General features: G+C 42.2%; 1 protein-coding gene across 3 annotated transcripts in view; it reads right to left on the bottom strand.

Moving 5' to 3' along the window:
• Positions 1–12,041, bottom strand: part of EMB2458 (FtsH extracellular protease family) — a 28,125-nt gene extending 16,084 nt beyond the window's left edge. For all 3 annotated transcript variants that reach the window (XM_078582898.1, XM_078582906.1, XM_078582911.1), the window contains exons 1-7: positions 11,068–12,041; positions 10,175–10,643; positions 3,125–3,325; positions 2,731–3,024; positions 2,336–2,602; positions 618–707; positions 391–522 (exon numbers count right to left, since the gene is read on the bottom strand). In XM_078582898.1, coding sequence (XP_078439024.1) covers positions 391–522; positions 618–707; positions 2,336–2,602; positions 2,731–3,024; positions 3,125–3,325; positions 10,175–10,643; positions 11,068–11,933 — 2,319 coding nt within the window. In that variant the 5' untranslated portion in view covers positions 11,934–12,041. The remainder of the gene's footprint in view (positions 1–390; positions 523–617; positions 708–2,335; positions 2,603–2,730; positions 3,025–3,124; positions 3,326–10,174; positions 10,644–11,067) is intronic.
• Positions 12,042–24,397: the final 12,356 nt, after the last annotated feature.

Here is a 24,397-nt window from a genome sequence, read left to right as displayed (position 1 = left end):
TTTTGAACTGAACAATCTAAAAATCACAACTGCGCATTAACCGAACACGGACAATCAAGTAGCGAAACCATAAAGCATTAACTGAACGCCTAAGCTCTATTTGGAGCTTCCTCAAAAAAAAAAGCTCTATTTGGAGCTCGGGTATCATGACTACTGTCTTTTTCTTTCAATTTGATGCAATATAATAGTACTTACTGATCCTAACAGTTCAAAAAGATAATCTTGAAAGGCTTGCAGAAAGCATGTTCTAAACTTTTTCATCCCAATATCCATGCATAGAAGTGACCTTGCACGATGGATTCTAAATAGTCTAAGTAATCTATCATTGTTGCGGCACAAACAGCAGTTGAGTTAATTAAACAAGCAAGAATCTAGCGACAACATCATTACCCGAGGTGCACGGGCACCCATTTCCTGAAATGCAGCAGGATTTCGTAAAAATGCAACAATTTCGTTTATTTCCTCCCTCATGGAATCAATGCTTGAAAATTCATCCAGCCTTATAGGTGGGTTTTTTACCCTCTGAAAGTTCAAACTATCAGTTAGAGCAACAAGGAAAAAAAATAAGTAAGATGCAATCTGTAGAAGAATAGGAATACAGAAGTTATAATCCGCACCTTCATCTGCTCAAAAGCAGATTTTATGGGATCAACACCTTCCTTTCGTCGGCGAATTCTTCTATTCAGCCGGAATTGATGATAAAATCTCTGTGTAAAACAAATGATAGAATTGGTCATGGTATCAATTCAAAAACATAAATAACAAGGACAACAGCGAAAATGTGTTTATGCGTGTCACAAATAGTCAAAGAGAAAGACATGACTAAACAATATTCTCCTTCCAAGGGACGGACTTGTCCCATGACTTGTCCCATGGTCTAGTCGCGGGGGGAAAACCCTAGACCAGCTCATTTACTGGGTCACCTGTTTGGAGCGGGCCCATGAGGGGCCAAGGTTACCCAGTTGCAAATAAAAAACCCATGGCTGGCTGTTTTCCAGGTCACCCACCCGAAGTGGGCCAGTGAGAAGCTGAAATAGGCCAGACAAGAGTGATAAACCCACATCATCAATCGAAACAGACCAGAGAGAGGGGGAAATGGGTGGGGCGGGGTTGAAAAACCCATGTCCGGCACATTTCCCTGATGAATGCGCCAATTAAGCTCTGGTTGGGATGACCTGGGAGAGCTTCAGCCTTCGCCCACTTCGCTTTGGGCCAAAGACCTTGTCAGGCACCTCCAGAGCGACGCCATGATGAAAATTGGCAGCGTCAGCAGGGAATCCTCATTTGGGATGGCCTCTGACTGTGGAGGTGTCAGAGGAGGTGGTTCTAGATGGGCTTAGATGGCGTCCACCAGTGCTTGCTGTTGGGCCGTGAGTGCCCTGATATGCTCACAGCAGGCCTTGCGATAGCACTCGAGGGCTTATTCAAGGGCTTGCAGGGTGGTCGCCTGAGGGCGGTCACCTTCGCCGCCTGGACTTCCAGGGTGGGCACTGGAGCTTTGCTTGGCATTGGCGAAGTTGGGATTGATTCTGAGAGCAATGACATACGGACCACTTTGGCAGCGCCAAGGCAGCAGCGGTAGCAGCATGCTATGGCTCTGATACAATTATACATTCCTTCCAAGGGAAATATCGTGAAAAAGAGGAAAGGAACTGGCCTTTGGCAGATGCCAAGGGGATCAAAGACAAGGAGGGTTTCCGGTGTCGAAATCTCCAAGAAGGTCGAGAATAGACTGAGTGGACATCACTAAGAAGGTCAAGAACCAACAGAGTGCAGATCACTGGGCTGGGAGGAGGGGGGGGTGTGGAATTGTCATTACCGAAAGGAAGAGACTCAACTTTTCAAACAAAAAGAAAAGGAAGAGACTCAATTCTAGTTTAAAAATCCTGCCCTCCAACGAGGAGGGCTACATACTAAAGGGAAATGCAGAGATCAAAAAGGCCTCCAGTGGGCTTGCGAGAGGAGAGAGAGAGAGAGGGTAACACTAGAAGAAATATGATTCTTCCTCTAATGCTTTCAAGCAGAATCCAGCAGTCAAGTCCTGAATTCCTTTAAAAATGTAAAACGAATGAAATAGAAAGATCAAGAAGATAAATAGGGGTTAGAACTGATGCTTATTCAGTATTCCAACATCCTAATGCTTGGTCATGGGCCGTCATCGTAGGTACTCTCCACTTTTCCATAGATTCTAATTACTATTTTCAGAATCCCAGCAAAACAGCACAAATAAGTACACGCAGTTTTTTCAGGGACACGAAAAGTTATTTCAGAAGACAGTAAAGCAAATAAAGGAGTCAAGGAACTACTACTATATCTCAACAAATGGAGGACTCACCACTCTTCTTAACTTTCGTAAGTTGGGATCCCTCCGGAAAGGTCCATATCCAAGTGCACGGGGAATCTTCCTCATGAACCGTAGAACATGAAAAACAACAAAACCAAATATAATACTCCTGAAAAGAAATCCAATATACCACCAAAGGCCGCTTCCTTTGTGTGACTTAAAATTTAATTCTGCCTCGGACTGCCACTTTAAGTACCAAGTTGAGCCCACGAATTGGTCAACTTCTTCAGGCCACGCCATGCCAAGGCTCATTCTTATCTAGAACAAGAAAATTTTAAAAATTAATATTTCAAATCGCAAGAAGCACATACCGGGCCAGGATTGTACAAAAATGATTCATGGTGAAAGTTTATGGCCGTGATATCCACCATAAGAAAAAGTTTTACCCGCTTTGGAATGATGAATTCCACGAGGGGGAATCCAATAATCATCATTATGTCATCAGTAGTGTCTTTTATCTTTTTATAAGCCCAGTTCCTAGCATATGATACGACTGAAGTTTTCCAAAGTCCCACTAAACTCTGATTTAAAAGCTTCGATGATAGGACAAACTGCTGGCGTAAGTCCAACTCTGTGAATGGAATCCACATAAGCTGTACGGAAGTAGGAACCCCAGAAGCCAACATCCTGATGTAAAGCCCATCGAATCCTCCAAAATCATCAAAGAGTAGTTCAAATTCCTGATGATTACAAGAGAAAACCATCATGAATTCAACAAAATAAATCAGAGACACTGAATATACATACAAGTACTCACAAATTGAAATCAGAAAAGCCAACCTTTATGTCAACAAAATATTCCTTGTCATCGCCCTTCAGTCCAACAAGCATTGCCCCCCAGTCATGCCGAATACGTGCATATTCAATAAGCTTTTTAGACACAGCATAAGGAAGGGCGATTGGATCCAACTCCCATCTGTTTTTTTCCTGGTTAAACCAGGATCTCTCCACGACCCTATCACGATCCAGAAGAGTGCGTTCCTGCATCGCATAAATAGTTGATTAAGCATAGTTAAACTTAATTCATTTTAGATCTAAGGTTCCTTCTCAGTCATTGCATGATAAATCCCACCTAACTTTGATACAGATCCGCACTGCACTATATTTGAGTCAATAACTCTTTGAGACAGTTACTTCTTAGCTCTATTTTAGTATACGCCCAACCATTTGAAGATCATTTTTCACTGACTAGACTGGGTTCGTCCATCATGCAGGGAGTAATTCTACCACCAACAGTGCTGCCTTAAAATATTTAAGCCAACTTACACGAATCTTTATATACTACAAGACAAATCGTTCCTGCTGTTACAGTAGCCAGATCCCCCTACCAAAAGTTCCTGTTAAAGAAACACTTCCAGAGAAGAAACCACCCTGCAGGAGGGCCTCAGCGAGAGGAGGAGCCAGCCCCTTAGGCGGGCGCCTTTGAAGAGAGAGAGAGAAGGAATAAAAAGAAAGGAGCGGAACATTCAACTGATAGCTTTAATTTTGGGGGCTACCCCCCCCTTACATTCTCCCACGTGGGGTGGAGTGTGGTATGACCTCCAGACCTAGACCTGAGCTCCACGCCCCACGTGTTCCTTATCTCGGTGAGATCATCTTTGCTCTCTTCTTCTCTCTCCTCTCCAGTTCAGAGGGAGAAAAAGGAGAGAGGGGAGAAAGGAGGTGAGAGTCCTTCTGGGCCATAGCTTATACACTTATGGCTAGAGAGAGACAGAGAGAGAGAGAGAGAGGAGAATGAGAGAGAGAGAGAGAGATAGATGGTGGTCTTCAACACCCTCAACAGTTTCGTGGCTGTTGGCCCTTGCGAGCTGAAACGAGGAATCCGCTACTGGTAGCCTGGAATCTCAGTGCCAGAAATATTGCAAAATTGATCCTGTTGATGTTCTGTTGGGATGGAACTGGAAATACAACAATATTCTCAACTCAATTCAGAGCCACAAATAGTGCTTCATTTGCTTACATGTGTCGGGTTGACACGGATTCTTGAGAATAACAGGGCAGACTGATTATGTAAGATGAGAGCATCCAGGGTTCAGCTCCAATCGGAGATCAGAACTGGAGATCTCAGCCACGGCATTCACCACCGGGCATTCACTCAGACAACGCCCAGTCCGCACTCTCTGCACTCTATTTGCTTGCTTCTTCCTTCTGCTTTAAGCTTCTGCAAGCCACCCAAGTAATTAGGAACCCCGTAGCCCTAATCACGAACCCGATCACCCACGTGCCCCGCGGTAAGTCAAGTTCTGTGTACCTTCCTTCACATGCCAGAAGACAAGACACTAAATAACCTATTCGGAGTCAGATTCTGTGTACTGCCGGCAAGCGTACCTCATAATTCACTCTCTGCAGATTACTCAATAAACTCACCCGCAAATAGATCACACCGCATCATGGATGTGTGGTAGGTGTGGTTGGCTGTGTCAATCACTACCTCTGACAGTCCTGCCCCATCCACCCTCTCCATCCCCCTCCATCATCTCCCAATCTCTCCATGAGATGCTGCAGGCTTGCATTGTCCTTGCATCCCAACTGTCCTGTCTCCTTGAGCAAATCCATGGTGTACTTGTGTTGACTGTGTTCTCTCCGTGCAGACTCGAGATCATCACTTTACCCTAGCATTGTTCAAACTGAGACTGTTCATTCATTTCATCCCTGCTTGAGCGTGCATTGCACAGCCACCCCTGTTCGGGTCTCATCCATTACACTATGAGGATATCATCCACATACACTAGCCATGCTGTGATCCGATGTGATGATCTTGATCTGGTGACACTTGTCTCTTCCCCCAGAGTCTGGTGATACTAAGCACTAGCAGCCTCTTCACTCTGCAGCCCGTAAGAAGTCCCTCGCACCTTCCAAGACAAAGAGCCTCTGATTCCTTGCCACCCTACCTGCTCCAGAAGGCACATGATACCCCCAGATTTCAGTGACCAAGAATCCTCTTTACATCAAATTGTAAGATTTCCCAGTTGCAATTGCATTCCCAGTATTGCAATCCGGTTAGGCCTAATTGAGCACCGACTGTATTGAACTTCGCCATACGACTTGGAGTGTACTTGTAATCAACCTTTCAAGTCTGCTTCGGCTCTAAACAATCCACGTGCCATGCTGAACCCAGTGTCCCTCTCCACCCAATTATGACTAGTGTACACCCTTGAAATGCTTGAACAAAGCACATTCTTTTCCCACACTCCAAACTCCACCTGCTGACCTTTCAAGGGGGTGCACTCCATCATTTCCATCGGCAGGCCAGCCACGTACCTCGCAAGTGGACGCGAGTGACTCCTGTCCTGCCCGCCCAAAATCTCACAAAGTGGCTCACAATCCGTCACGCAGCATATTCCCTCTGCCTGTCCCTCTCCTAAAGGTTCGCATGCAATCTCACATCTTCTCCACATCTTCGAGTGGCATAGGCCAGGCATAGTCATACCTCCGTCCGCGTTTCCCCTCCACATTCCAGTCCTTCTTCCCACCTCCAGCTGGACTCTGTCCTCCTCCTCCCCCTGTCTCCAGTCCTTCTCCACTTCCTCCCTCCATGCAGAAGCGCTCCAGATCTGGTGACTGTCATTCTGACCAGTCCGCCTCTCTGGTTGTGTGATATCCCAAGCTCGACTTCCTGGCAGTGTATACTGCAGTAGAAGATCTAAGAAGTGTGCTGGAGTAAATGTCGACCAACTGTACGTTACATCGTGGATTAGCTTGGCTGCAGAATGGTAGGTCCTTCTTTGCACAGGACGGTACGGAAAGATATGAGAGGTGCCGCTCCGGCGGAGATACGCAATGCGGCACATTTCCATGCACCACCACTACAAACACGTACTTCGCTGTACCGCTGTCAGTCCTTTTCCGGAGAGTGCGTGGCGAAGGTAACGCCCCCAGGTTCATAGGCAGCAGGCCCCAGCTGAAAATTTAAATTTCCGGAAGTGAGTATCTAAGTGTCGCGAATGGAGAAGCTGTCGGCCTTCTGCGCTCCGGAGTCGATCACCTGGTGCGTATGCGATCTGTCTCCCTCTCATCTGCCAGCACGGCAGACCTCTGCGAATCTCAGTATGCCGGGTCGTACAAAGTGTATCCTCGTGCATTTACCGACGGATTCTCTGCTCAACAGTGAGGAAATGGGATGACAGTCGAACGATCCACATCCGGTGAGAAAATGGGCCAAACCAATGCCAGATCAACCTCAGTCCAAAAACGCCAAACCGGCGACGCAGTGACCGGCTCGTAAATTGATCAACTGTTCAACCGCATGGATTACATTGAAAATCAAAACGAAAAACGACGCAGCAGTGAGTAAATTGTCTCACATTCGTGGTAACACATCACTGATAATAAAATCACAAAAGGTTTAACACCCAGCACAACGGGCGCCAAACTTAACTAGCCGATCTTTTTGTGGAAAAACCTCACCTCCCAAAACCACGACATAGCAACAAAGAACTTAAAAACTCTTTGATCGCTCCACTTCCAGCGCAAAGGTTTCACAAAAAGGGGAGGCCATCCATAAAGATGAATATCATAAAGAGAAATCCTCCCTTCCCAGCAGGTCAACGTCAGGGTGCAACAGGGTGGCCCAGGTGAGGCAACAGCATCCACTCCGTTCCCCGGTGCCCTTCCCTTCCGCCACCCAGCACTCACGATCAGGCCTCATTTCACTGCAAAGGTGAATCCCTCCCCAGATGTCGTCCCTCTCACGGAAGCTGTGCGTGCAGCAGCTTTGTCCCTAATGCTAAGGATTCCAATGTCCACATCAATGCCTCTGGTAATCGTAATGGCGGTTTACAGCTGCTTTGGAGATCTTTTGTCCGTGCGCTGCACTCACTTTCGTGACCATCATCCCAACTCAGATTTCGGTGTCCCCTCAGTAGCAGTATGACCCGGATGAGGATGTGGACCCAAGACTTCTGGGCGTGACAGACGTACTGATTTTTCCAGCTGGGGCTCGCCAATGTGGTCCTGGTTTCTTCCCACTCAGAGCCATCACAGAGAATAAGGATTACCGGACAACTGACTTCCACAAGTCTTAATTCTGCTGAATCTTGTCCACTTCTGAATGTCCACATTCCCACTTCTTGCTGGCCACTGTGAGCGTGCGCTCTGGCAGTGAAAGCTTTTCCAACGCCATCTTCTTGAGTCCACGCTTCCAGCCAAAGCATTCTTTCCCAGTGACGGCTCTGTTCTCAGAAAGAGCTGACTGTCTCGGCCTCTTCCTGAAGTCAGTCCCGATCGCAAATGCTGTAGGAGCAGAATCATTCCCCTCTGGGCTTCTTCGTCAGTGCAGCTCAAACATAAGCATGAGCCTCAGATTCTCTCGGTGACTCAGTCCCAAATTCAATATTCCCATACTGAGTTTCCCCCTCCAGCCCTGGGGACTTCTCTTGGAGGAGTACTGACTAATCGTCTCAAATAAACTGAGTTCAGTCCCAAAACCACATGTGATCCATGAAAGTTTGATTGATGCTTGAAGTCTCACTGATTGACCTTTTCCTCTAGGCATCCATCTCTCTTTCCAGATGGCCTTCAATATGGATCTCATCCCAGTCCTATGGGAGTCTCTCACAGCCTCCAATTCTAGACTCCTGCATTTCTCAGGGTCATATACCTCTAGTCCACCCTCCGTTCGCTCCTCTCCAGTGACCTCATCCAAGTTCATTCTTACAGGGGTCCTAATAGAGGAAGTCTCCACCCAGACATGTGGGGTCCTCGGACTGACATCGACCCCAGAACAGTACCATTCAAACATATTTCCGTTTGGAAACATCACTCCCAACGGTTCCTGGGAGTAGCCATACAGTCTCTGCACTGGACAGGTCGAGCTTCTTCAACTCTTCCTCCGAAACATCTTCAAACATGGCAGGGCTCCTGAAGAAGGCTTCCATCACCAGAAATACAATCGCTCCTGACCTCCAGTAACATCTCCTCCAGGAAAGAGACCAGTCGAACCAGAAACAGAGGGGGCGCCCGGACAGAACAAAGCTCCGCTTGACAACCCTTCAACATCGCACTTGATGCTTGAGCAGATCAGTGCAGAAAACAGACTGCGAAGACTGACAGACAGCTCAACAACCCTTCTGCTGAAAGATGACTTGCAGAGTTCGGATGTGCACCGAAGTCCTTTGAACCGACCAAGACATGCGGCAGAGTGAGAGAGAAGCTGCACAATAAACAGCACTTCAGAAGGGCTGAGAGGATTCAACTCCAGGCGGCTCTCTTTCCCAGAGAGAGAGAGAAGGAAGAAAAAGAAAGAAGGACCATCTTGGAGCTAAAGAGACACTGAGGGAGAGACTCTAGGCCCCCAGGAGGGCCTCAGAGAGTCTTAGGAGAGCTCCAGCCCTAACCTTTCTATAGTGAGTCCAGGTGTGGAGAGCTTTAAATAGCCTGAAGAGTCAACCCATAGGAGAGGCCTGCCTCCTGGTGGGCATAGAGTTAGGGATGCGTCAGAGTGGGAGAGTTGCCTCTGGTTCCACAGTTACCTTTCAATAAGTGATCCCGCTGTTCAGATAAGAGAAAGTTCCCAAGGAAATGATGCGGTTTGCATCTTGCTACTAATCACGTTGAACCAGGAACAATAAACAAGAAACTTAATCGGTGACACCTATGGTCTAAATAGGATTAAGGCTCCATTCTTTACATAAATTCACAAGGAAAGCTGGCGCATAAAATAGTGAGAAGAAAATAACATGAAAGCAAGATGTTTCTTTCATCTGCATCATGTTAGTAATAGGTAAGGGTGCAAAAAGAAAATAACACTCGCTAAAGAATATCAGCAAAATCTTAATTGTCAAAGAGTCAGAACCAGAGTAACCACAAATGTGTAAAGATAAAACAGTGTTTCGTAAAATAGTATGACTCGATACAATCTGAGTATATGAAGGGAGGCAGGATCAACACAAGTCATGGGAAGAAAAGACGTCATCAAGTGATCCAGCACATGGTGAATTAAATGAGGTAGTCACGGGACAGTCACCGGTCCCTACCTGAAGGGGGAGGTTCTTGGTTGGACTTTAAATAAGGTAGACAAAGGTGAGGAATAAGCATCTTCTGTCTGGAGAGAGGTGATTGGCAGAGGAGCTGACCGAAAAAAGGAGCAGCATTCAGCAAGAGTTCTTAGAGGAGGCGGGCATTTGCTGAATGCATCATCAGGCAGAGGCGAGTCTCAGACCGAAGCTCAGTAGACCTCTTGCACAAGGACGGTTGCCAAAGGCCATCCGAGTGTCCACATTTTAAGATTCTGCACGAAGGATGGCTACAGGAAGGTAATAGAGAGGGAGAGTTAGAGAAGGGCCTAGAAAGATGTTGTGAGTAGGGAAAGGGAGAGTGAGTCTCAGAATATGTGGATAATTCCCTGCCAATTTTGTCTTGCCTACCCTTTTTACAGGGGTTGGGTATCATTAAGCTGGATGATCCTGGGCTCGGACAGGCGTTTCTCGTTTGAGCAGCCAGTCAAATCAAAAGGGCAGAATTACAAATTGAATGCCTAAACAAGAGGAATACAATGTCATTATGCAGTGAGAGACAAATGTCTCGCCATTCCAAAGGAAAACCTAACACAACAATAAGTGAACCCAAGTCTAGACCTTCCAAGAGAACAAAAGGTCCAAAATCCTAGATAACCATTGCCGGGATCATGTTTATTCTTGACCTTAAGCTAAATTTTGGGTTTATATGAATCTGTTCGCAGCACGAAAGCCTGATATATCATAAGACGAATGTTGAAAAAAATTTAGAATATCTGAGCAAATGGTGGATAGCACCGTATCTCAAAGAAAACCATAAACAGATAAGATATCAAATGATGATAGTAAAACCGAGTAAATCCTGACAAAAGGCTACCTGCCTCAGTTTAATATAATCATTCCTGTAGTCTTCATCTTCTATCAGCTTCCTTTTGAGGTCTGATTTTGCTTCCTCACGCCACTTCTTCCATCCGTGAAATAAATGTAGACGAATTGCTTTTGGAATTGCCACTTCCTTTCTCCCAAACATCCACTTCAATTCAATGTCTGGAAAGCCTTTGACAGTCTCTTCATCAGGGGAATAAACGAGATAGCGTTTTTCAGCGCCGTAGCCCTTCATTTTTTTTCGTATACGATCTTCCAAATTTCTTTGAAGCTCTTCTGACTTCTTGAAGGCTTTCCTAACATTCGAAACAAACTTACGCGTGCTCTGATCCACGAAAGGCTCTGCATCCTCAACCTCTATCACTGACGGGAGAACTATTTCCTCCACATAGCTTCTTTGAACTGCTTCTAAATCTTTCTTTACCTCCAATGGGGAGAGTTGCTTGGGAATCTTTACCTGACTATAAGGCAGTAAATCAGTAAGGAAAAGATAGGAATTTCACACTTTCCCTGAGAACAACATGCTTGAATTTGAAAGATGCAATTTAAGATACATATAATTAACCCAGTTACAAAAGATTCCGTAAACTTCTCTGTCTCTCTACACGACAAGATAGGAATGTCATCCACCCGTGAACGATCTACTCGAACCTGAGTTTCAAATACTTCTCGCAACTCAATTACTATACATTGCAGGGAGACCGTCAATGAGAGCCCCAAGAGCCCAGAACGAAGAAAGTTTACCCTTCATGCATTTTTTTTTTGAATTAAACAGATAAAAGGATAAAAGCAGAAAAATGGAAATGTGGGTCATAAAGAAAAATTCTGTTAAGACATTATCCAATGACGACTTGATAAATATGATGTACATAATGCGAACACTACCTCTCAGAAGCCTCCTGCCTCAACCAAAGCCGAAACCTCTCCAGCAGCAATTCACTTTCTCTCTCTATAAAAGAAAACTCCCTGATTGCAATGCTATACGTTAACGTCTCCTTCTTGAGCATAGTATCATCAATCTCCCCAATCTTTTCCCACAAGGAATTATACTCCTCATCAGCCAAGTTTATCTTGCTTTCCAGGGAACCCAACTTCTCCTTTGTCTCGAAATCGGCGGCACCTTTCTCCAAAAGCCTGTCCCTCTCCTTCCCTGTCGCCAAGGCCGCGTCTAAAACCTCCCCAGATCGCTTGACGAGCTCCAACTTCGTCTTCCTCATCATGCTCAACTCAGAATTAAGCCCGTCAAGGACCTCTCTCTGCACTTCCTTCCTCCTTGCTTTGACCTCCCTAAGAGCCTGCTCAACATCGCCCAAGTTCCCTTTCTTGGACTTCACGTCTTCTATCCTCTGAAGAAAAACAGACACAGACTCCAGCAATCTCTCAGTGTAGCTAGAAAACTCATGTTCCAGCATGCTCTTTCCCTTCTCTTCATTCTTCGACGCCACAGTCGCTGCGGGAGCGGCAAGAACGCGATTTCTCTGCAAGGGCAGCGGTAGAAATCCAACAGCGGCGCAGAACAACGCCAATGCCAACGGCTTCGCCAGATTTTTCCCAACTTCGACTACGTTGGTTTTGAGAGTGGGATTAACGGGAGACGCTGCCTCTGAGAAAAACCCACATCGGAATTGGTACCGCGGGAATTTCGTACCTTTGTGAAGGGTCGGAAGAGCAATGCGAGTGAAATATCGGTCTCTGGAAGTAGATATAGCCCGGGTAGCGTTACAGAAGGGGCTGTTCATGGCCAAATCCATGGCGAAGAAGATGAACTGAAGACGAACGCCCTCTCTGCAGTTCCTTCACCGCAGTTTCATCCCTGATCTTCCGCCAAGCTCCAATCTTTCCAAGGAGAGGGAAGGGTTTTAGATAAACTGGCGTGCAATATTCTATTTACCCAGCTTTAAATAGTTTTTTGCAATTTGGACCACTGGAACATTTTATTTAAGAATGTATCCTTTAATTAGGTTGACTAGATTTTGAGGAAAGTCTAGGTGGGGTTTGGCATATTTAACTGCATTTAAGATTAGGAAAGAATAAGAGGCTAAGATAAAATGACAAATATTCAAGTTATCCTGCTTTAAATACTTTTTTGCAATTTGAGCCGTAGGAACATTTTATTTAAGCGTATAGAGTTAGAATTGCAACCCTAATTAGGTTTACTAAATTTTGATAGGATAAGTCTAGGTTGTGTCAGCCATATTTAACAGCAATTAAGAGTAGGAAAGAATGAGAGACTAAGATAAAACAAAAATATATGATTTTATCCCGCTTTAAGAAGGCTTTTGCAATTTGAACCATTGGAACATTTTATTTGAGAGAATAAAGTTAGAATGTCAAGTATAATAAGGTTGAGACGAGAAGTATAGATGGAGTCTGGCATATTTAGCTGAAATTATATTTAGGAAAGAATGAGAGATTAAGATAAAACTTGGATGAGCCCCAAAGGCTCAGATTTCCTCCTCATTTCGAGGAGTGAGGTAGCAAGAGAGTCCTTGATACAAGAAAGAGGGTTTTTGCAAAGGACGACCATGAGAGGTTTGATCATTCATTGAATTTAAGATGTACAAAAATGTAATATTGATACAATACTGAGTTGGAGTTCAAAACTATGGAAGAACCCTTACAATAAATTATGGGATAATTCTGGGCATTCAACCTTGAGCAAATTATGAATATCCTTCATTTTTTTCAAAAAAGCGGACATCCTTCGTCATGAACATGCTGATAATCTTGAAAATGAATTCTTACCAAAGCTTCATCTCTTTTCTGCAACATTTCTGGAGGTCTTAAACAGCCTTACTTAAACCAAGGCACTTGCGCTTTTCTTATTACTTGTTTGTTTATTATCTTATCTATTAAACTAACCACCTGAGCCAATCCAGATAAAAAAAAAAGACAATCCATACTAGAGAAGGGCATGCAGTACAGTGCGAAAATTCGCACCGACTGTGCAATTTTCTTACGCACTAGAAGCTCCGTGCGATGTGCGGTGTGGATTTGTGCAGATTACTATATAAATCAGACGTGCAAACAAAAGGCGTGACTTTAGGAGCACAGTGCATGGAATCCAGAAGGTATTGATATTGATCTTCTAGCCTTTAATTTATTTTAGTTAGATGTGTTTGGTCCTTTCATGTTGAATAACGTCATGCATCATGCTCTAGGGTGAATTGCTATCTTAAATTGTGTTAGCAATTATAACTTCTACCGTAACTTGATTATAAATTCATCAATCATAGATCATATTTCACTCACGTTTATTAAAATTTAATTTTAAGTGGTAATAATTTTTGTTTGATGATATATCTCAAAATAATCATCTGATTCTGAAACAAGGTCCGCTTCTAGACATATGCATTACATTGTTCTAGTGTCTGCCTTCTCTTATCCCAACTAAGATAGTTTGAAATCTCATGATTAGGTACTCTTGATTATATCTGGTTCCATTTAGTTCAGAAATTGTACAATTTTTTCAACAGACTACACTATCCATAGATTAGAAAAATATCATTATCTCACTCATACCAAAAATACAGGTACAGAGGAAATTTCAGACATGAGACTTATCAATAGACTTATCAGACATGAGACTTATCACCATGATTTACAGGATTATAACCAAAATAATGTGCTAGAATATTGAGTCATTTGTTTCCCAAAGTAATATGTGAGAAGCAGCATGTCTTGTTTAAGGCAGGTCTATATATAGAACCATAGCATTAGTCCAACAAGTGGTGCAACCCTTGGATCACAAAGTAAGATGCCAAAATGCCATAATCAAATAAGACATAGAAAAGGCATATGATAGACTGGAATCAAAATTTTTATTTTAATGTATTTAACATGAACTAAAGACAAAATACTATAAATTATCTGTTGGTAATGATGAGGATGATGAGAGAGAACTATTTACTTTAAATAAATGGCTAGGAATAATCCAACTGCACGGCTTGATATATAACAATCCAGAAGGAATATAAAGATAAAATTTTGAGGGCAACATCTTCCTTCTCTCCTCTATCCATGAATTGAGCCTCAATTCTTTCTAAACAAATATATTTGCACTCACTTCCTCCTAGAGAGATAGATTGAAAGAGAGAGAGGTTTTTGAAGGTACATCAAGGTTTTCTTGGTGTCTTGAGTGCATGTAAAAGATCAACATAGAAGAGGATAGGCTGATCAACATCACAAAAATGCCTTGATCCTGGAAGAACGTAGGGATCTAAGGTTAGTTGCTTGACTTACATTGTCATTCTCGAGCACATACATTATTTATTTCCTTACCTTTATTCATATCTATTACAATACATCATCATCATAACACATCACCTACATAATCACAATCATGCCCATCGCCCGATCGTTCATTTAAATCTTAATAATTAAATCACTACCTTCCTCTTCTTCCCTTCTTACTCATATCCTACAGTCATCATCTTCTCCTTACATTATCATCAATCTTAATCCCTCGAGCACAATCATCCCACTTGAATCACTATATATGCCCACCAGAGTTTCAACATAGGAAAAATGATAGCACTAAGTTTTTTTAATAGTCACTTACGGAATGAGCCACACCTATATTTTTTAACTTACAATACAAGCTCATACATTGTAGTGGTTTTCATTTCATGATTCATTAATCTTATGTAATGTAGCACGTGAATATCTTTTATTAATAATTAATCATGATGTAAACTTGTTTCCCTTAGATAAGAGATGACCAGGAACCAAGAACCCATGAGAAAATAGAGAGACATTCTCATTCCTGGCAATTAGAGCGCGTATATCAGAAAATAATAAATGCAGAACAAACCTCCCCTACAATTTTTTTACTCCCCATAGTTAAATGTATTAAGAGCTTCCAGAATTATAAGGCCACAAAGGAAGAATTGCCCCCTCCAAAAGGCTAGTGAGCAACACGCAAACGATAAAGATATGGGACACAATTGCACGTGACATAGCACTAATGCACATTTTTCATACAAGCCAAGTTCATTGTTAAAGATTCTATGTTTATCTATTAAACTTGAGGCTAACCCTATTTGAAACTCAATATTCTAAAACTTGCTGAGGGGGAAAATGAATACATTGTGCGTGGTTATTTGGTACATTATTCATTATGTCATCTGCCTTGCAAGTTACCGGATTCCATAGTGTGCTTATGTGAGGTTTCCAATAATCCATTTTCAATCTCTTCAATCATTAGTTCTCTAAGATAGAAGCCAGAGGTCCCAAGTATAATTCTTCCTTTAAAATGTGAACTCATGCTCAAGAAGTATGAAATCAACTACATATAGACGCCTCATACTTGAAAAAACATAAAATGTGGTTTTGATAAACATGTGGATCAACAATATATACACCCAAGGAAAGACTTCAAATTGCCCTAGTTGATTTTTTTCTCATTTTCCACTAGCAGTATTTTATTAATGAACAAGATTAAGGCAACATTGTTGAAGTCCATTACCTCTTGAGCCCTATGCGGCTAATCTCTTCCTGTCCTTGCGGGCTCCCTATTTAAATGCATATGAAATATCCCATATTCTATTATAACTATAAATATGTAAAATGATAATCTCAAAATTATGTTTTAATTCTTCGTTGTTAATTGAGATTATTAAATAAAATACATTTAACTGTACTTAATTATGAATACTTAGTTAATGATGAGTAAGAATCATCTCCATAGGGAACAATGATAATGGAATTACTTTCTTATTATAGTGATAATCAACACGAGATGAGATGAAGACAAGAGTAGAATATGTGAGCTATCGAGTAAAAATATGTGATAGTTATAGTATAATTTAACTTAGTAAAGAAAAGAGTAAGCGTAGAATTTTGTGTAACGATATACGGATGAGATAGAGAATGTGAATGATACAATAGTGATTGAATGTAGAATAGTGTGATGGAAAGAATAGAAGCGAGATAAGAGGAATGCAAGGTGGTGATATGATAGTAAAAAGTGGATAGTAATCCCTAGCTAAGCAAACTATGATGTCAGGAAAAGAGCAATGTAAGGCGAAGACACTTACCTTAGATCCTTACGTTCCACCAGGATCACGGCAATTGTGAGTCAGAGTGTGCTCCCCCTCTTCTTCAATACTTCTCTCACACACCCAAGACACCAAGAACACACTTGATGGATCTCAAAACCCACTTTCTTTTAATCAGCCCACACAAGTAGGAAGCAAGTTAAGTATGAAATTCACAGTGATTCAGACCTCGATTTATAAATCATAGGGTATGGATGCAACAATTAGGGGGAGACAAAGCAAATCTAAAATTTTCAGCTCAATCGGAGTTGTAGATCATCAAATATTACCGTTTCAAGTTGGAGCAATCCTAGCCCTTGATTTCTTTCTCTCTCTCGTTAGCATCGCTGATGCTTCCTCTTTTTTGTTTCTATTAAACTGTCAAATCGTTGAAATTCCATGTCCTCTTATCTTCTGTGCTTGCACTTTTCGGAGTTGCCACGTGTACTTGTAAGGGAAAACAATAAAAAAGAATAATAAGACTACTGTATTTATATATATTAAATACTAGTCCATGGCTAACGTGGCAGCATGTCAACGGGTGCTACGTCAGCCTTTCTTCCTTTTTTTCCAATCCGTAAGTGACATGAGAGTACCGTGTGTACATGTGTGTGCCATGTACACGTGGCGTCGCGTCGTGTAGCCATGTCGCCCCCCCGTCCTCATTGACTACTCTAAAGAAAAATAAAGAAAAGGTCTGGTGGCGACAGCGTCAACGCATCGACACCAGTAGCACCACCACCGTCACCCGAAGTCAACGCCACAGCTAAGAACATGCCGCCATCATCACCGGACCAAGTCAACACGCCAGCATTAGGCACGACTCCACCCACGCACGCCCCTTCATGCGTCCTGACACGTTGCAAAAGACAAATCAAGAATTGCCCCCTGACGTGACACGAAACCACGTCGCTCGTCTGTATTTTATTAATTGTATTTTCTCTTTCCTCCAAGGCCAATGTTCCAAGAAACAATTAGGCAAGTCATAATTCAGGAATTGAGTTTCTTTAACTCTTCTTGGAGGACTTGCCATAGCCTCCCCTTCTCCCTCACGTCGCCGCCGCCAGCTACTCTCTCTCTCTCTCTCTCTCTCTCTCTCTCTCTCTCTCTCTCTCTCTCTCTCTCTCTCTCTCTCTCTCTCTCTCTCCCATCCTCTCCCTCTCCTTTCCTCTACCCTCCCCGTTCCTTCTCTCTCTCTTCCCTTCTACCTCTTCGCCAGCACCCATTTCTCCAGCGCAGGTCATTCCTGCCCAAGGCCGCCCATGCTAGACGCCCAACGCCGGCCGACAGCCCAGGGCCACCCATGCTAGATGCCAGCACCGGCCGCCCGCCCAGGGCCGCCCGCGCCAACGCCCAGTGCAAGCCACCCCGTCTAAGGCTGCCTATGCCAGACGCCAACGCTGGCCACCCCTGCCTAGGGCCGCCCACGCTAGACGCCCAGCACCGGCCACCCCGCTAAGGGCCACCCACGCCAGACGCTAGCGCCGGCCGCCCCGCTCACAGCCGCCCACGCACGTCGGTGTCACATGCATCTACGTTCGCCTGCATCCACCAGCTTCTTCTCTTCATCCACGTACCCTCATACGTCAAGCAACCCTACCTGCGCGAACGACTCAATACCAGGGCCGTTCAACGCCCAGAACGCCCAGATATTTTTGTCTAGTGGGCCACACAACGCCCAGATCTCCCAGTCACGTCACGACTTGAATTTTCTTGCAGCCTCATCTCGCACGACGGTGTTGAGGTACGCCTGAACTCTTTGGTATCCAGTGTTCCGCGAGGATTCTTCCACCGCCGTCATATTTGATTTGATTTTCTTGGAACTTCCACAATTTTTTTCTTTCATGAGATTTCCTGCGGACGTGAATTCGTAGTATTGCATTTGGTGCTTCGGCATCGTTGCGGTGGTTGAAGACAGTATTCGCACCCTCGACGAGGAACGAGGCTGCACCACCATTATTTCATCGGTTTTAAGTTTTTCGAATTCGAACATGTGAATTCTGCGGTCTGTTTAATCCCTCCATCCAAACCCCTCATTGTCATACCCGTCCCCACAGTCATCTTTTCCCCCAGTTGTCCTGCATCAATGTCATTTTGTCATTTCTGCCTCGGCCCACGCGCGCATTAATTACAAAAAAATGCCTCTTTTTTTATTCGTCCACATCATCCCTACACAGAAAAAGTTAAAAGTCAACCTCATTATTTGAATGTCATTATGGCATTGCTTTTCGCGTGCCATAATGGCATTGCCAAATGATTGGATGACGGCAATCATTAACTAAGTTAATGATTGAGTGTTGCCAATCATTATCTTTAGTTCTAATTCATCACCATTCGACGAATCAAACAACGACACATGGCGGCACAAAATAATAACTTTAAATATCTTCTAAAATTAATATAAAATAAAATAAAACCCAAAAAATACATATAAATATATATTTTTGACTTAGGAAAATCATACTTTCCAATTTTAATGTCGAAAAATTCTAGAAAAATCATATTTTGTCTCCAAAAATTAAATTCTTTATTAATTTATTGTCATAAAAATCCCTAAAAATGCAGAGAATTCAGAATATCATCTTAAAAATAGATTTTATCATATGAAGTTTGATAAAATGCAAATATAAGTAGTTTAATGGAAATAAACATGTAAATATGATCAGAATAATGTACTAAAAATGCATGTTATCATACATACCACATATGTCAAATTTTGTGGGACTTTCTCCCCCTCTGGTTTTCGACTCTAAATCTTCCTCCTTCCTCTCAACTCACCATCTTCTAATGTGGCATCAAGTCATGGAGAAGATGGAAGCTCTATTGTTGATTGCAACCCAACGCTTGCGTAAGTTTTACTCAAATATCATTGACCCATGCAATGTCTATAAAGTTCACTAGAAGCAACTACCAGATCTCTAAAATACAACTATTTCCTATTGTTAAGGCACACATCTTAGGTCAATATTTTATTCATCCACCACCACTAGATTAATGTGATAAAGAACATTGAAAGCACACCTTGGAAGAAGAGTGATCAACATGTGTTATCAACCATTTATTGCCTCTATAACTGACAAACTTCTCACTATGATCTCAATGAGTATTATTGTATAGGGGCATAACATGGGATGGTTTTGTTCTAGAAGTCTTGTTTGCATTTGAGTCATGTGTCATTGGAGTGCACTTCAATATTTCAGTAGATTAAGAAAGTTAATTGGTGATGTAACATATAGTGAGTTTCAACAGGTCCATGCTGAAATAGTCATTGTTAGAGAATACATTGCTGAACACACCATCAACTTTGTCTTTCTCAAAGGTCTTAGCCCAAAGTTTTGCACCCTAAGCACTCGCATTACCACAAAATGATAATCCATCTTTTAACAAATTGATAGCATCACTCATAGATAAAGTTTCACTTCACAACTTTCCAAGTGATGATGAATCCATAAAAGTATTAGTTGCCCCAATGAAAAATTAGGTTCAAGTTTCAAACCCTAATCAAAGTCGACATAATTTTTTTTAGTAATGGCCATAACTCAAGAGAATGTGGCAGCCACAATGGCCGTCACAATGATGAAGATTGAGGTAGAAGTGGTCGCGGTGAATGATTTAGTTCTCATTGTAAACTTTGCCTAAAACATGGCCATCAAGCTACCAAATGCAAATATGCTCCCAATAATCATTCAATATTTTTAATCCTCTCTCATTGTCACTAGGGATGACCTGATGAAAATATATGTGGCAGACAAACCAATCACACATTCCCCATCTCGTTCCATGTTCATTAATACAGCATATTCATTATAGTGTACGTGTGATGCTTATAATAAAGTCTATGAATACATGATCGAACTTAGTGAATTATGATGAGATCGTAATATGAAGATCACTAGTCCTTAAGCATGTTATCTGTAAACATTTCGATTCGAACAATTTACTAGAAGGACATCAAAGTATTCAGATAGAATATCACTATCTGGCCTCAATCATATGATGAGTATGGCCGTTCCCGTAGCCATTAGTGTGGAGATAGAAGGATAGATAGTGGGTGCTCTTTAGTGGAAAGCGTTCATTGAATTGATCCGTACGAATCCCTGAATGGTACTATACCAAACTGTCAATCATGTTGATTCACGTCACAGTTGGGTAAGTGGTCCTTAGACCTGAGACATCAAAGACATCTTGTGGATGGACAGTTGTACTTTGACTATGGCCAACGAGTCTCTAATCATGGGATTCTAAGCGGTCTTAATTCGGGTACATTTAGAAGTTCACAAAGACAATTAAGTTGTTAAGATGAGATCATCCACATTCGGTATAAGAGGTAACAAACCAAGGAAGATGATGTGATGAAGTTCTTGGCCAAGGCAATGAAATATCAGAGAAGTGTTCTCCGATGATTTCCTAATACATTAGTGCTAACTCAGATGACCGATTAGGGTTTGATAGTTGACCAAGGAGCGTCATCCAAAGAGCATCAAGTGGATGAGGGATTATACGTACACGCTAACCGATGACGAACATGTTCCATGAGTGAGTCGATACATACTCCTTTATATCTTCTAAAACCTGAGGTGTAGCTTGGCACCCCACGTCTTAGAGACTCGACCTATTTATTAGATTAAATCGATCTGATATTAATTAATATATATGATGACAAAGTTAATTAATTTGGAAGGCCAATAAAGGTTATTGGTCAAGTGGAGTCATTAACTAGACTGATACATGGGTCTATAGGGTCACATGCAAATGGTTTTTTGGACGACAAAAGATATACTTAAGTTTTGGTAGTTTTTTTGAAAAATACCCACTTAGTATAAATAGGGTAAGGCCTTGAACAAAATTCACCCAGACCAGAATTGTTCAAGGGCCTTCCCCTTCTTCTCCCATCTGCCAACACCCCTCTTCATGCCTGATGCAAACAAAACGGTGTAACGACGACAATGGAGGTAGAACAGGGCTCGTAAGTGAGAAGGAGGAGATTCGATGTGTCGAGGATTATGTGGATAGGTGTAGCTTGACTCGGCTCGCTCCAGCATCCAACAAATCATGGATGTAATCCGTGTAAAGGTACTCCATTTCATGATTAATCGATATTGTTATTATTCTGTTTAAGTCTTCCGCTACATAATATTTTAATTTATTCATCCATATCAAGGCCTCTAAAACCCAACATGACCATCACCGCAAGCCTTTACGTATACTCTTAGAAGGACCTATTCTTCGACTCTATGCCAGCAATAAATACTCTTTTACACTCATCCATATTAGAATGTCGCATGGTACCTTGATAGTGGTGCCACCCATTATGTTACCTCTGATGACAACAGCTTAAACGGTGTTATTCCATATGAAGGCTCTGAATGGCTCTTTGTGGGTGATGGCACACCTTTGCCTACCAAATCATACCACTCATCCTCACTCCCTTCCCAGTCTTGCATTCTTTCATTATACAATTTCTTTACATTCCTAAAATTTCAAAATAATTGCTTTCAACTCATAAGAGTATGGGAAATATAAATGTTTATGTTGAATTTCACTCCAGTTATGTTATTTTAAGGTTTGCATTATGGGAACAACTCATGATGGTATTTATTCTATTGAACCAGTACAAGAAATGTGATTTTGAGGAGAGTAACATCAAAGTAACCTTTGGCATCTACATCTAGGTCATCTAGCTTTTCATGATTAAACAGACAACTGAGCATTTTGGAATTCCTCTCTCTAACTGTTTTGCTTTTTCACCTTATTCTTTGACTAATGCAAAAATTTCCTTTAAATCATATAAAGTGTTTTTCATTACAACATTCTTTAAATTCTAACAAATGTTTTGGAATTAATTCAAATTATTCACTATAACATATGGGGACTGTCCCCAATCCAGTCATATCCTGATTTTTTACCATGCCATGTTTGTTGATGAATCTAACATGGACACATGTGATGTCGGACATCTTTGGGATGTTGTCCGATGGATAAATTCACCACGGGAAATGTAACTACGAGAGCGCAATGTCCTAGGAAAAGTGCACGTGTAGGTTCGACTCGTAGGGACTCGCCAAATTCTGAGCTCCGAGCGGGCGACTGAGAAAGATGGTTGTGACCTTTTGACCTTCGTCGGAGAGATGATGGCGACTACGACGTTGAGCGGAACAATTCTGTCGACGCTCGAACATAACAGACGGGCTCGGGCTGCTATGGGGAATTCACTCCACACATAGTTCTCGTTGTTTACCTCTTACCTAATTCTATCCCAAGCGAGATGGAGCACAGTTGACAATATATTGAAGATGGTATTGTAATTGGTGAGCAAGGGGAACAGTGTACCTCGTCAGTGGTGTTGCTCGTCTTCGTGGATGCACAAACCAGGGTGGTCAGGATCATTGGGAACTAGTTGGAGAAGATTCTGGTCGTCGACTGGCGGCTGGTTCGCACCTCAAGAGATGTGACACTAGAGTGGAGACGGAGAGGTAGTGGCGTGGAAAAATGGCAACAATGACACAGGGCGACGCGGCAAAGGTGCGAGTCTCGGTAGGGTATGTCGAGGTGACAACATGCTGCAAAGTAGGAAGGATGAATCAATGGTGATAGTGAATCATTTGGCGACGGCAACTGTCGTCATATGCGGTGGTGATTCAACGACGGTGACAATGGCTCGGTGGTGGTGATGGCTCATTAGTGATTGCGGAGATGATGGCGGCAGCGATGGTAGTTGGATAGTGGTTGTGACTCGGGGAGGCACGGGCGCAAGTGGAGGGGGAGCAGGCGGTGCAGGTCATGACGGAGGGTGCAACGGTTGTGCAATCTTGCGGTTGCACGACTGATGTGATTACGCAGCTAGCGGCTGTGCAGTTGCACAGTTGCGGATGCCGTAGTTAACTGGCCGCGAGACTGCACAATTGTGCGGCGTGTACTAGAGTAGGTCGTGCGGTCTGGTCCAAATTTTCGGTCGGCGTGTGAATTTTTTGATTGCACAAAAGCTCTGTCCGATGTGCGGACAGCTTTTGTGCGACGAAATCAGACCGCACATCACACAAAATCAAACAAATGAACAAAAACTTGGATTGCATTTCTTTTTTATTTATAGATATCCCCTCCGCCTATCTTTCTTCCATATTTATCTAAGTAAAACCATAGGGAATCCGAAAACGGTAATATGTTTATTTAAATTTGTTGTTAAACTTCATTTTTTTCTTATAATATATTAGGATGAAATAGATTAAAAATATGTAAAAATGGAGTAGGGTTTATAAAGCTTTCTAACTCTAATTCATAATCATTTTTACCAACTTTGTAGATTTATTAGTATTAATACTTTTTTATGAAAACTCACAAACTGTTGAAAGTTTATTTAGTCATAAGAGCTCATTAGAAAAGTACTATTTATACAATTCGGGTATCTACAAATATATTTATATGCATCTGATACTATATCCACAACTATTATCCTTGCTCATCATCTTATATTTATATGCATGTGAAAATGATTCCACAATTATTATTTTCACTTACATTTAAATACATCAGAAACTATATCCACACAGATTAATATATGCTCTTATCAGTTTCAACAGTAAGTCCGTTGCTTTATTTTTTGAGCTTAAAGTTTTTCATTTTTAAGCTTGGCATTACTCACTAGAAATTTAATTGACAAAATTAATGAGTCCATGCCAAAAAACAAGTAGTAATATAGACCTAATGATTCAATGAGCGCAAAGTTTTTATGACTTAAACTATGGATGAACAAATATATACGTAATATATACGTAAACACTAATAGATACCTAATGATTCAATATTCTGTAAGTCTTAATAGAAACATTTATAGATGGAAAAGTGCATTTTGAAAACATAAAAAATGTTCTGCCAACTTAATTTCATAAACATCAAAGGAGCTGAGAGGCAAAACGATTGACTTTTTTTTGGACAGCAATAATCATCGTTGGAGTGAAGTTGTGATGCTCCCAAAATGTGTTGTCATTACATTGAGTACTCACCACTTCTCCGCCATGTGTTGCAGGGTTGAAGTCTTTTGGCTGGAGAGAAAGAATTTATGTAATGATGTGCTTGGTACTTACCCCAATATGTATGTCTTGAACTGGAAAAAATTGCTCTGTGTTGCCTCCATCTGTAGCGTTTATGTGTGTCATGATGTCATCACCGTCTGGTTCGGA

Source organism: Wolffia australiana, chromosome 1 (genome assembly GCF_029677425.1).
Source record: "Wolffia australiana isolate 7733 chromosome 1, ASM2967742v1".
Lineage (NCBI taxonomy): Eukaryota > Viridiplantae > Streptophyta > Magnoliopsida > Alismatales > Araceae > Wolffia > Wolffia australiana.
Note: the sequence above shows the minus strand (reverse complement) of the source record. Positions and strands in the feature narration are given on the sequence as shown.